At 34.1% G+C, this 14,354-nt stretch overlaps 1 protein-coding gene across 1 annotated transcript in view; it reads right to left on the reverse strand.

The window, feature by feature from the left end:
* The window catches only part of KPNA4 (karyopherin subunit alpha 4), a 46,855-nt gene that overhangs the window by 13,204 nt on the left and 19,297 nt on the right, over nucleotides 1–14,354 (reverse strand). Inside the window, exons 2-11 of the mRNA XM_081139059.1 lie at nucleotides 9,322–9,366; nucleotides 8,455–8,544; nucleotides 8,315–8,344; nucleotides 8,171–8,223; nucleotides 6,248–6,343; nucleotides 5,647–5,732; nucleotides 4,112–4,198; nucleotides 1,788–1,957; nucleotides 1,640–1,684; nucleotides 653–784 (exon numbers count right to left, since the gene is read on the reverse strand). Coding sequence (XP_080995185.1) covers nucleotides 653–784; nucleotides 1,640–1,684; nucleotides 1,788–1,957; nucleotides 4,112–4,198; nucleotides 5,647–5,732; nucleotides 6,248–6,343; nucleotides 8,171–8,223; nucleotides 8,315–8,344; nucleotides 8,455–8,544; nucleotides 9,322–9,366 — 834 coding nt within the window. The remainder of the gene's footprint in view (nucleotides 1–652; nucleotides 785–1,639; nucleotides 1,685–1,787; nucleotides 1,958–4,111; nucleotides 4,199–5,646; nucleotides 5,733–6,247; nucleotides 6,344–8,170; nucleotides 8,224–8,314; nucleotides 8,345–8,454; nucleotides 8,545–9,321; nucleotides 9,367–14,354) is intronic.

Consider the following 14,354-nt stretch of genomic DNA (forward strand, 5'->3'; position numbering starts at 1 on the left):
ATGCCCATTCCTGTGGATTTGTCTATTCTGGACATTTCATATAATTGGAATATAATAGTAGATGGCCTTTTGCATTTGGCTTCTTTCATTTAACATAATGTTTTTAAGGTCCATTCATATTGTGGCATATATCAGTATTTCATTCCTTTTTGTGGCCAAATAATATTGCAACTATATAGATATATCTCATTTTATTTAACCATTCATTTGCTGATAGACACTTAGATTATTTCTACTTTTCAGCTATTAAGAATACTGCCATGAACACTTGTGTACAAGTTTTTATGTGAAAATGTGTTTTCAGTTCTCTCTATACCTGAGAGTGAAACTGTTTTTTCAGCTTTAAGTTTGTACTTTTAGCTCTTACAAGTAGGCGTTTGATCCATTTTAAGCAATTTTTAAAATACGGTATGAAATAGGGGTTCAACTTCACTCTTTTACATGTGGATATCCATTAGTCTCAGCACCATTTGTTAATAGACTTTTCTTTGCTCATTGAATTTTCTTGGCACCTTTGTTGTAAATCAATTGATCATAAATGCATGGTCTTATTTTTGGACTCCTAATTCTACTTCATTGTCCATTTTTTAATGTCATGCTTAAAGCAATTAGTGGTAAGAAAAAGTTATGTTTTTATCAACAACAGACTCACCTGAACTTTAACTTCCTGGTGGCTGAGCAGAGGAACCAAATGAGGGACTATTCCAGAGTCTATTACCATCTGTATCTGTTCATTGCCAGCATCAGTAAGGTAAGAGAGGGCCCAGACTGTATCTACAAGTATCTAATGAATAAAATGAAAATTCAAATAATCTTTAAGCATTTTCTTATTTAATAATTCTTACCATTCAGACTAACCTATGACTGTTCTACTACTGTCTTTCTTTTTCTCTCCCCTCTTTTCACTGGAATCATTTTATTATACTAAATATCATTATCCATGAATGTTTATATCAAGTATGTACATCTTTAAGCCATATTCAGAATGTTTACGTTAATTATAATCCCTATCACATTTTAGTATCCAATCTTAATTCATTAAGATAAAACACACTACATAGCACATGAAATAGGAGAAAAAGATTCTCTTTTGAAAATGTTCAGACTGAGGGATAACATTGTAGTAAATGTTTATAGCTGGAAAGAATATATGTATCCAGCATACACAGTGGTTCCAAACATCTGGGCTAGATGGTATTCTCTAGGATCATTACTACCATGTAGGTACGTCTAAAGCCAATACTCCAGTATTAGGATTATAGTTTTCTTTTTTTCTAACCACTTTGCTTTGCCTTATAAAACAGGAGGCAACTTCCCAAATACTGAAAGTCTCTCACAGCTGCAGATCAAGACATTAAAAGAAACCCATGCAATCTATAATCAAAAACCACATTCTAGGTAAAAAAAAATAAAATAAAAAATACATAATTTACACAAGCTGTCAAAACTACTTACAAAAATAGCCCCTGTAACTTATACTAAAAATTGCCCGTTTTTTTTTTTTTTAAATATGTCTTTATTGATAGAGTACACTGACACGTTGTCCAGTATAACATTTTCTCCCCTATATCGTGGTAGAGTTGTAAACACATGTACATACATACACACACTTATTAAAATATATGCAGCATTTACTCACATTTACGTCTGTGTGATGAATTAAAACACAAAGAGCTGGAAGAATCTGGAGAGAGAAACACACAGATTTTAAAACATACATAGATAAAAACATCCACATAATGATACTTATTTTAGTTTAAAAATAAAAACAAAAAACACTTTTTTACCTCCTGAATGGTTTCCATTGGGGGTGGTGGGTCTTTGTGCCGACATAAGTTGACCATAACCCAAGTAACATTTCTTAAGAATGTTATAGGAATAGATGGACTTATGAAGGAAAGTAAAGGTTTCACAACTCCAAGACTTATGACATAATCTCTACACTGTGGCCCATCACCTATAAGAAGAAAGATTTATTAATTCAATAAGATATGTTGACAATACGCAATTCAGAAAACAAAACACTGGGTTTAATAGGATGCTTTTTGTATTTTAATCAGTTATACTATTTAGTTTTATATAAAGGTTTTAGACAATAATAACCAAATTCACATTTTAGGTCTCTGAGGCAAGAGAAGCAATATAAGGTACTAGGTTTTATTGTGTTTTTTTTGTGTGCAAATTCTTCACATATTCAGGGTTATAAGCTATTCCAACCATAAAACATTTCTATGCCACCTGAACACTAGAAGCTTAAGGGTACTTTAAAATACTTTTTGAACAGAGAACTGTTACTTTTATCTTCTCTTTCAATAGCAACCTCAGTTTAACAAACTTCCATGTAATAAAAATATATTCCATAATATTATTAGAGAAAATATTTGTAGGATCTATAACTGATGATTCAAGATCAAAACATTCAGAGTATTAACTATAAATTATTCTAAATAAAAAAAGAGAGTGGGGAGAACCAACACCCTATTGGGCTCTACTCTCAGATCTACTGAAACAGGAAATGTGCGGGTCCAGGATTGCATGTTTTAGCAAGACAAACTGTATTTTTTTTTAAAAATTCAATCCTCACCAGAGGATGTGTTTATTGATTTGAGAGCGGGAGAGAAAAACATCGATCGGTTGCCTCTGGCATGCGCCCTGACCAGGGATCAAACCTATAACCTGGGTATGCGCCGACAGGGAATCGAACCCACAACCTTTTGGTGTACAGGATGATGCTCCAAAACTCTGTTTTTGAATAAATATGATTCTGCTAACAGGTTAAAGTTTGGAAAACACTGTCTGAGACAACTGCCAAATTTAATTTCTTTACCTTGAGTGTCACTGTAATTTCTAGTTTGAAAGCCAGGTTGACGTATTACATTCCATAACTGAAAACACTTTTCTTTGCACTACAGTATTTGGAGATAAAAAACTTGTTCTTTTTGCATCCATGTACTCTAATTAATTTTACAGTGTCACTGGAACTAAAACCAAAGACCAAGATGCTACATTAATAGTTTGGAATCTAAAATTTGGTATGAAAAACCAAGGAGCAAGGAACCTTGGATACACAAGTGATAGCATTCCTAATAGCAATACAGGGTAGGGCAAAAGTAGGCTTACAGTTGTTCGTATGGAAAACAATACAATAATAATACAAGAATAAACTCTGTTTTGAGTACTCACAACTGTAAACCTACTTTTGCCCCAATGTATATCATTGGCTAAGAAAGTTTACAGAGAAATTCTGCCATTTAAAAATTCATAATCATGGAATACTAACCATCCCTTGCTTTCCATCTTGGCCTCCCAAAAGGGTAATAAAAAGGAGGTATAGTAAAGCAATACTGATTATTTCCATGCAAGAACAGTAACAAATCTGTGGCAAAAATAAACTTTAACATCAAGGAACACAATCCAGTTCAGATCCTAGATTTTTTTCCATTTTCCACTAGAGGATAGATTTGTGAATTTGGGTGAAATGCAGGCTCAAGTTAAAAAACAATCCTTGAGCCCCGGCTGGTCTAGCTCAGTAGTTAGTGTGTCAGCCTGAGGACCAAAGGGCTGTGGGTTTGATTCCCAGTCAAGGGTGCATGTGGGAGGCAACCAGTTGATGTGTCTCTCTCAGGTCGATAGTTCTCTCTCTCTCTCTCTCTCTCTCTCCTCCCGCACTCTCTAGAAATCAATGGAAAAAAAATCCCAACAGTCATTGAAATATTACATGTCTTTAATTATTTTTCCTAAATTATTTATCTGAATAAACCTGAAAGTATGGTAATCACGACATTCAACATTTAGCCTGGCCAGGCGTGGCTCAGTAGTTGAGCATCGACCTAGGATCCGGGAGATCGGGGTTCGATTCCAGGTCAGGGCACATGCCCGGGTTGCGGGCTAGGCAGCCGATCAATAACTCTCTCATCATTGATGTTTCTATCTCTCTCCCCATTCCTTTCCTCTCTCTGAAATCAATAATGAAAAAAAAACAAAAACAAACAAAATTTAATGAAACTGTCTATAAGCTAAAGATATCTCCTGTATAATGATTTCATGATGATAGTAGATATAGTATATGATAGCAACAATTGTTGGACGACTATTAAAGTTTAAGACAAACCTATGATATTTCCCAATGCCCACACTGCTTGCTCACAGACATTTTGATGGGGTGAATGGAGAAGCCTCAGGAAAAGTGGCACAGCATCTGAAGGAGGAAAACATAAGACCATTTAAGTCTAAAGACAGTTATATGTCAATTATATCTCAATAAAATTGGAAAATCGGTAGAAGATACTATAATCTAAACCAAATCAATCTTGTTTTTTGCTGAAACCTCAAAAGAAACTTATTAAGCATTATCTTCAAATTAAAGTAATAAGAGTCCAACTGTTAAAGTAACTTATGAATTATATCACATGAATAATATTACATGGGTCTTTAGACAGGCCAGCAATTCCTGTGTCACGTGAGACTTTCTGGTTCAGAAAGTGACTGTTGCTTAACAACAAGGGTGGGAAACGCAGAGAAAGGTTTGTATCTGAACAGAATACAGCATTAAACAAATGATTCTTCTATTTCCTTTTTTCCTTCCAAAAATGCTATTTAAATACATGTATTTCAGTCATGCTTACTTATAGTTAAAACAAATTCTAGGTCTCTTTCCTAATCTTTAAAGAGCACGCACATAAACAGAAAGGAAAAAGAGTAAAGGATTAAGACTTTGTCTTGAGATTATAAAATTTACTGAACAGTCAACTATAGAAAACATAACCAAAAACCCCCAAAAAGGATAAAAATAAAACTACTTGAACCCCAAATTAAACCAGTTTTATGAAGATTTAATGCAGCTGCCCTGCTGGGCCTGGCTCAGTGCTTGAACATCGACCTAGGATCCAAGAGATCGTGGTTCGATTCTGGGTCAGGGCACATGCCCGGATTGTTGGCTCAATCTCCAGTAGGGGGCGTGCAGGAGACAGCTGATCAGTGACTCTCTCATCACTGGTGTTTCTCTCTCCCTCTCCCTCCCCTCCTCTCTCTGAAATCAATAAAGATATATTAAAAAAAAAAAGATTTAATGCAATTATGTTTTCTGTGTAATATTACAAGTGTCTATATAATAAAATGCTTACTCAGATTACACTTTTGTTCCCATTCAAAATCACATAGAAATTAGAGCCTAAGATTTTAATAAGTTCAGACAAGTGTACAAGCTTAAACACTTGAAAAGGATTTAAAAAATACTTTTTAAAAATTAATTGCTGGCAGTTACGTTAAAAAAAGTAATAATTTCCTTTGTTTGGTAGAAGAATCAAATAGTGCTCTTAGGCCAAGGTTGCAGCTTTGATCCCCAGTCAGGGAACATACAAGAAGCAGCCAATGAATGCATACATAAACGGAACAACAAATCGATTTCTCTGTCTCTCTAAAAAAAAAAAATTAAAAAAATAAATCAAATAGTATTTATAATAAAAATACACTCAGGTTATTACTACCAATAATAATTTCCCATTTACATCTCTTGTAACATGAAAGGAAAAATAGCTATTATTTTATAATATAAACAGCTCCATTTTTTCTAGTAGAATCACTGTTTATTTTTACTAACTTCTTTTTAAAAAAAATCACAATTTTGTCTGTTAATAACCAACTTACTGGACTGAACTACTGCTTGAGTTTGTTCAGAGGTTCCAGACGCAATGTTTGTCAAAGCCCATGCAGCTTCAAACTGTAAAGAAGGACTATAAAAAGCAAATAATTGTAAACAGTAGGGATTTTTACACATTGCCCCAAATATCTACCAACCATCCCGCCCCTCTAGAGCATTATAAAAGCATAGAATATTTTGTTTCAAAAGATATCTATGCATCCAGAACTTCTTTTAAACCTCCAACTATTTAAAATTTCCCTTCAGTATAAAAAGCATACAATCTACCCAGCTGTCCTTACTTCTTCGTAAGAACTCTTTATTGAGATACCGCAGGTTACAACCCAAACAGTTGTTCTTAAGTACCTATTTGGGCAAACTATTTCTTGCCAATTTTCAAAGCTTAAAAGTTACATGTATCATTCTCAAGTACCTCTTTGGCCTCTACCTTCATCTCTTGGTATAAACACACCCTGCATTGTTTTTTACTTTGGCTTTTCAACTCTATCTTGTAGCCATTTTCTTTATTTAAAGATCAAACTAATTACTAAAAAATCTTATCTTCTGCCAAGTATACATACTAAATTATTTCTTAAATAATGTACTTACTTGTCATCTCTTTCAAGACAATGGACTAAAATAGGCAATATTCCAGATTTTATTAAGTCATCAATTGGTGGATTTCGATCACTGGACAAAAGCTTCCTATAAGAGATGTGCATATCCCTTGTGAAACTTAATTACATATAATTAAACTCAAATTCATCTTTGACATTGATTACAATAAATCTGAATATCCGGCACAAATACTTTCCCTGAAAGTTACTTTCAAAAATTATAATGCAACCCTTTCTCTATTAAAAGATTAATTCATAAATTTATAGGTTATTAATTAGGAAAAATGGTAGACATAACCACTTTATGCTTTTTTATTAGTAATCATTCTCTCAATAAAGTCCCAAATATGACATAAAAAGACAACTAAATGTTTATATGTGTTACCTTTGGATTTAATTTTGAGGTCAGAGAAAAAAAGTGGACAGACTCCTTCAACATGTCATTTATCTTGCTAAGAAAGAATTAAGAGGTCACCAAAAATATCCCAAATTATTCATACCAGGTCACAACAGAAGATAAAGGACAAAAGCAACCTTGCTGGTACAAGTTTATAGCTGATACTAGTGTCCAATATTTCATCCTACTGTATACACCAAATCAAAGGTTATATAAGCTCAACAACATTCTCATCAAAGCAACTAAGGTGAAATGAAATAAGCACAGCAATACACAAAAAAATATCCAAAGAGATGCTGGAGATATTAAGGTGAATAAGATAGACACATCCTTGCTCTCATAGAACTTAAGAGGGTAAAACAACAAAACTTAGTGGCTATTTACACATGTGGTAAGCTGTAGGTTCAGCTGACAAGTCTTCAATATGGCCTAACCCAAATCTTTACCCTTTCGAATCCTGTGCACTACTACAGAAATGTAATGTTTAAGAAAGCTTAATGAGCCCTGGACGGTTTGGCTCAGGGGTTAGAGCACTGACCCAAGAACTGAAGGGTCTCGGGTTTGATTCCGGCCAAGGGCACATACTTTGGTTGCATGCTTGGTCCCCGGGAATGTGCAGGAGGCAACCAATCAATGTGTCTCTCACATCGATGTTTCCCTCCCTCCTTTCCTCCCTCCTTCCCTCCCTCCCTCCCTCCCTCCCTCCCTCCCTCCCGTCTTTCTGAAAAGCAATGGAAAAAATACCCTTGGGTGAGGATTAAAAAATAAGTAAGTAAATAAACACAATTCTCTAAGTAGGATCAATTTCTTGCTTAAGACTTTCCGAATGCTAAACACAACACAGGGCGTTATGCTTATATTTATAAATATACAAAGCAAACACTGTATTTTACTATGAAACAACCATGTCCTTTCCAAACTATTCATTAACACAAAGGTCTCAGTAATAAATTTTTATGGTTCTTCCCTTACAATATGAGAGCACAGGTCTTACAACAAAAATATACAAAATAACTAAGTATTCCTACCTGGAAAGAGACTGGGAGTATTTATAGTCCTAAATCTTAATGTCTGTTTGCTTATACACTGCTACATTAAGCTTATAACTCAATTTATTATTTGATCAATATGAGGACTGTGAGAAGAATTAGCTACCCAGGCAGGATCTGAACAATTTAAGTTTTTATTAAATTAAATCTATTAATCAGTAAAAGGTAAAGCTTTTAAATAATGTTTTCCAATTAGCCTATAGCAATAACCTGTCAAATCAACTTTTCCCCATTATCTGTACGTATTAAGCACACTAAAGTTCAGTGAATTTGTGAGTTCCAAACAATGCTATCAATTTTAACTCTAAATCAGAGACTAATTTTAAAAATAAATCCAATTGGTTTATGACTGTTCTATATCGTTTGTCATTAAAGTTAAATGAGTGTCAAGACTACTATATAGTGAAAACCCAAAACAAAACTTCTGTGTAAGTTATAAAATTAAGTATATCCTCAAAATTTAACTTACCTAGCAGCTTGAACTGCACTTAACTGAATTCCTTGGTTATCACTTGAAGCATTCTATAAAAAAATAAAACAGTTTTGATGTAGGTACACAATAATTAGTTAGGTCCAAGAAATGCAATGAAGAGGACAAAGGAAGCTGGCTTACTTGAACAATAGCTTCTAGAGAGGTATTTTGCTGCGAAAAAAGTTAAAGTGAAAACTAAGTTAGAAAGTAACCTTAAAATTCTATATTTATGTAAAATCTTTCACTGGCAGTTTTAAGCCACCAGAATAACAATAACTTACCACTCTATAATCACCATCTATATCAGAGTCCTCACAGATATCTTCATGTGGTACATTCCTCCTCTTTAAGAGATGTTCATCTCTCTTATTCTTTAAAAAAAAATAGTAATAAAAGAAACAACTTTAATTAAATAAAGGAAGCTAAATACTTTCATATAAAGGTTAGGCTATCCTAAAAACTGAAATATGAAGTGCCTTTTAAAAGTAGAAAATTAAACCAAATTGTGAATTAAACACTTAATTTGAGCCTCAAACCCCAAATATATTTTTAATAAACTGTGAACTAAAAGAACAAAAAAATTTTGATTAAAAAAGGGTATAGTTTAAGCCAGAACCAAACATACATATTTATTTAAAATACTAAACTATTTTATACATCATCTGGGAGCTTCTCTTTATCACCTAAAAAAAAAGTCAAAGCAAACCTTGGGTAGTTCAAAAATCGGACAAAAATCATGGGCCACTTGATTTTCACTTAAAAAGTATGGGATAAATTTAAAAATATATTCTCAACTACTTTAATACTTGAAAAGTTGGTGAAATTTTAAGTAACAAGTTCTTTTCAGGGTATAGCTACTAATGTAAATAGAACTACTTAGTATAACTACACTCATGACTTACAATCTGTATAAATCATTAAAAATTACAGAAGAAAAAAACCATCTGATAACTTATTTCTCTCTGTTTTTGATAGTGGTCAAGTTGTATTTTGCCATCTTCAAAAGCTTGCCAAATTTAGTCAAAATCAGTTTTCAAAAGGAAAAGAAATGCTAAGCACTTCAGATTTACATACATTTGATATCTTCTAAACATACTGTAATGTTATTGCAATAATGCTTAGAAGTAACCAATATTAATCAGACTTACCTTCCTTAATTCAACTACAACTTCATTTCGTTGTCTTCTCATAGTCTACAATTAAAGAAAAATATTTTTAAAAAAGCATTTCAAAGTCCATCACCCAGAGAAAATGTAACATTTTGATGTACATCTCCTTATCTTTTCTCCTAGTCATGTATGTACTTGTAATATTTTACTCATAATAAAAAGAAAATATAGAAAATTTTCTATCTTCATTTTACATCCATATTCTCAAATATTAACAATCTCTGAAATTAATAGGTCTATAATACTGAATATATCATAAATTTTAAAAACTGTAACATAATTATAAAAATACAAAGATACAAAGAATAAAGGAACCAATGATCTCACTCCCCTGCCATATGAACCATGACAAGTTAAAAAGTAATACATGTAACTCAACTGCTCTAGAAAAAAAGATGGGGAGCCTTCCTGTCTATCCAGTCTCTCTCTCTAAATGTAAACACTGTTAGATTTACTATGATTCTGACACATTTATCTCTTTATTCCGTTCTTCGCCTCCCTTTCACTTCATCTGTAGATTTTAGAGATCTTCCATGTTAGTACACAGAGATCAATTTCATTTTTCCTAATGACCACAGTAATTATTCTATCATGTACTAACATGTTTTTCTCCTTTTAAAGTCACCTAACACCTGGGTATATGCTCACTTTAAAACATTCACACGTTCAGAAACAAGTTCAAGCTCTTTCTATGTATGGGTTCATCTCATTCTAATGGCTGCATATGCCAAGACATATCAAAGTGGAAAGAGCAAGTTACAAAGTCATACTTAAATGTCTAATAAGTATCTCAAACATGTCCCAAACCAACTTTGGATCTTAAACAAACATGTGTACTCTATCCCATCTCATATAGTTTATATGTGGGAAATGAGATTATGAGTTCTTTTATTCTTTGTACCTTTGTATTTATAAGCCTTACATTACTGCTTAAAAATTTTTATATATTCAATATGATAGATTAATAATTTCAAAGAAAATTTCAGCAAATGGCAACTCTATCCTTCCAGTTTCACAGATGGAAAAACTTGGGGCCATCCTTAATTCTCCTTTTTCTCTCACACATTAAATCTGTTAGCAAATCCTACTGGTTCAACTTTCAAAACTTATCTGAAATCCAACTACATATCACTGCCCCATCTGCCACGACTCTGGTCTAACTCACAGTACCCTCCCCTAGATTATTGCAGGGGCCCAACCTGGAAACCTCCCCCCACTTTCCCTGCACCCTCCTCCCAGCCCATTCTTATCACAGCAGCCAGAGGAATCCTCACAGGGAACCTTAATGTTCACGTGCCAGGGACTCCTGGTGAATCAATGGACACCTTAGCTAGTGCTCTTAAATGCAGAAAATGTTAAGATTAAAAAGAAAACTAGTTACACTGATTATTTAATTGTTAAAAATATTTAAGTATGAGAACAAAAATTATATGTGCTTTATCATCACATTAAATGGATATAGCAGTGGGTCTAATTACTACAATTTCAAAATAATGATAACCATAAGTGGTATTTCAGGGTATCTTGCAACAATGTGATTTTTATTGGTGGTGACAAAGTCACAAGTAACTTTAATAATTACTGAGATTTATTGGCTACATTAAGTGAAGTGTGGACAAAAAAGGGGTTCTACAGAAAGTAACCTCACAGAATGATCTCATAAATTCCTAACTGGAATTTCTAACTAGGCACACCTAAGGCATGTAAATTTTTTAGTCTACCTTTGTCTTAAGCAAAAATTGTTTCTGTGCATCTAGGTTAAACACACCTTTGAAATGCCTCTTTTCAGAAGTGTGACCACCCTCAAGGGAGCACACAATCTTGTTAATTATCCTGTAACCCAATCCTTGCCTTGCTTTCTGCCACATTCCTGTAATCTTCCTTGCATTCCCTCCTTAATTGCCAATATGGAAAAGAAACTACAAAACTGTCTGTCTTGGGAGCATTTGAGATCTTGCTTCCTGGCAGTTGTCGTCAGTTTAGCTCAAATAAACTCTTATAAAATTCTCTACAGATTTGAATGTTCTTACCTCAACAAAAGAAAATACTGTTTCAGTTAGAAGTTAGTGAAAACAACAATTTTTTTCTGACTTCCCAGGCACACCTGAATTGTACACACAGACTCCATGGGAGGAAAGACAGTAAAAACTCCTTTCTAAAAAGTCAGTCAATTTTAAAAAATTTATCTTTATTGTTGAAAGTATTACATGTCCCTCCTTTTTCCCCATTGACGCCCCCCCCCACCTTCCCCCCAGGCCTTCACCACACTATTAACTGTGTCCATGGGTTATGCATATATAAAGTCAGTCAAGATCACATTATACTCCTGTTCAAACCATCCCAGGGCTCTCCACTTTGTTCTCTCATACCTTCATGTAATCTTCCTTAGTTCCCTCTTTGATTCCAAATGCATACAAGTAACTGCAAACTGTTTGTTACTCTCCGGAGCATTTGAGATCTTGCTTCCTGTCTATTGTCATCAGTTTTGGCTCAAATAAAATCTTATAAAAATTCTTTACACTCCCAAGTTACCACCTACGTCTCAGACCTGAGCTTCTATCATTCTCTCCACTCTTCTGCTTTCTCACTAACTTTGCTATCATTTCAATACACTGGAAAATGCTCTCTCTTCAAGGCTTTCACTAATACACTACACAGCATCTCCTAAGAAGATGGGCTCCAGAGCCAAATTGCTTGGATTCACTTTTTAGCCATACTACTTACTAGCTCTCCATGCCTGTTTCCTCATCTAGAAAATGAGGATAGTAATAAAAACACCTATTTCATAGGATTACTGTAAGGATTAAATGAGTTAATATATGCAAAGTGCTTAAATAGTTCCTGGCATATAGTAGTGTGTTAGGTATTATTACTGCTACCACTATTTCCTCAAGCTCCAATGCTCTTCCCTCACTCACTATCTGCAGTGCTCACTCTCATCTTCCAGTCTGTCAAATGTCACCTCCATGGAGAGATTTCCCCCTTCCTAACCACCTAGCAACTCCCCATCTGGGTACTCTCTATTCCTCCTCTGCCTTATTTTTCTCCATACCATGTTATCACATTCTAATGTACTATATGTTAACTTTATTTGCTTATTTGTTTCCCTCACTAGAGTATAAGTTCTCTATATAAGGAATAAGAAATATTCCTTCTCAAAATGCATTGGTTAATCTTTTATGTACAGCAATCTTCACCTCAATTTTTGACCAAACCAATTTAGTTCAATGCAGGCATTTACTAGACCTACAGAGCATAAATTTAAAATTATAGTAACACATGTAGAAAACTTATCTGTGAAATTAAACTTTTCATACATACTTAATTACAAAAACTTGCCCACATAAGTAAAAACAGGCAAACTAATTTGTCAATTTTTTAACATATGCATTCGGAAAACCTATTTTATTATATAATGGACTTTCAGCTTTAACGGACACTCCCTCACCTGAATTAGTCTGTTATATCAAGGTTTTACTGTATTCAGATATTTAACTCACAACTCCATATCAAATCAAGAAGGACTTTTATTTTCTCCAGGGTCCCATGAAAGGGGTATGTAGAGCTTCTTTTCTAAGTCTTTCATTATCTTAAAGAGCAGGTTTTTCATATACATGTGAATAAAATAGCTTTGAAAGCTGCCCAACCAGTGTGGCTCAGCGGTTGAGCATCAACCTATGATTCAGGAGATCCTGGTTTATTCCCAGTCAGGGCACATGCCGGGGTTGCAGGATCGATCCCCAGTGGGAGGCATGCAGGAAGCAGCTGATCAATGATTCTCTAATCATTGATGTTTCTCTCTCTCTCTCTCCCCTCTCCTTCCTCTTTCTGAAATCAATAGACATATTAAAAGAAAAATACAAAGATGGACTAGATATGGCATTATCTATGACATTAAGGAGTTAGTACTCTTATGACACAGAAATATAGTAAAACAGTAATAAGACCTAACATTTAGAAAATATTGGGTGCCAAACACCACTCTAAACATGTTACTTGATTTTATTCATTTAATAAATGTAATGTGTTAACAGGTCCACTACTTGACAGCAGAGAAACTACATAATAGAAATGAAATATAGTGGAATCTTTAAGACTGAATGGAAATTCATTTAGAGACAAGCATTCCAGATAGAAAATATAGCACATACAAAGAGAGAGAAGTATAAAGGAAGGCGCATGCAGGATCTGTTGAAGAATGTCAGCAGCAAATAAATTAAAAAAGAAAAAAGAATGTCAGTAGCCAGGAATGGAAAGGCAAGGAGCCAAATCAATATCATGACTTATTGGTGTTTTCAACCCAAGTGGTCATCACATCCTAAACATGGTTGGTAAGTACAGTTGTTCAACATGTAAATATGGTAAACCAAATGCTAAAAATATACACCTACAAAAGTCTGTTTTTCCATTTCTTTCCTATTTTCTCTTCCTTTCAGCTCCATTTGATCTGTCCAGGAGCAGCCATCATGCTGCTTATTCATGTCTATGCCAAATGGTATATACGTTGTCAAATTGCATATGATTAGTAAATAAATCCCAACTTTACATTTATGACAATAAAACAGAAACTTAAAGCCTTACTCAAACTGTGGATTTATTCTCAGAGATAATATCTGTTAGTAGTAGTAATAGAGGAAAGTTCTAATTACCCCTACTAGTGATGGGCAAGAGTCTTCATAAGCAGAATCAACAAGAGTATAAGAGGAGTTTGAAAGTAAATTCAGAGTAGGAGGCCAGATTTAACCTTCGCAAGGCTACTGGAGCAGTTTTAAGAAATAATTCTAGTCTATAGATACCAAACTCTAAAATGATCCACATCTAAATTGTAAGCACTGAAAATGCCCTGGCCAGTGTGGCTCAGTTAGTTGAGCATACTTCCATGCACCAAAAGGTTGCCAGTTTGATCCCCAGTTGGGGTACGTGCGGGGGCGGAGCTGATCGATGTCTCTCTAATATCGATGTTTTTTTTCCTTCTCTCTCTCAAATCAGTAACATATTTTTAAAAAGAGAAT

The sequence above is a fragment of the Miniopterus schreibersii genome (assembly GCF_964146895.1).
Source record: "Miniopterus schreibersii genome assembly, chromosome: 5".
NCBI lineage: Eukaryota > Metazoa > Chordata > Mammalia > Chiroptera > Miniopteridae > Miniopterus > Miniopterus schreibersii.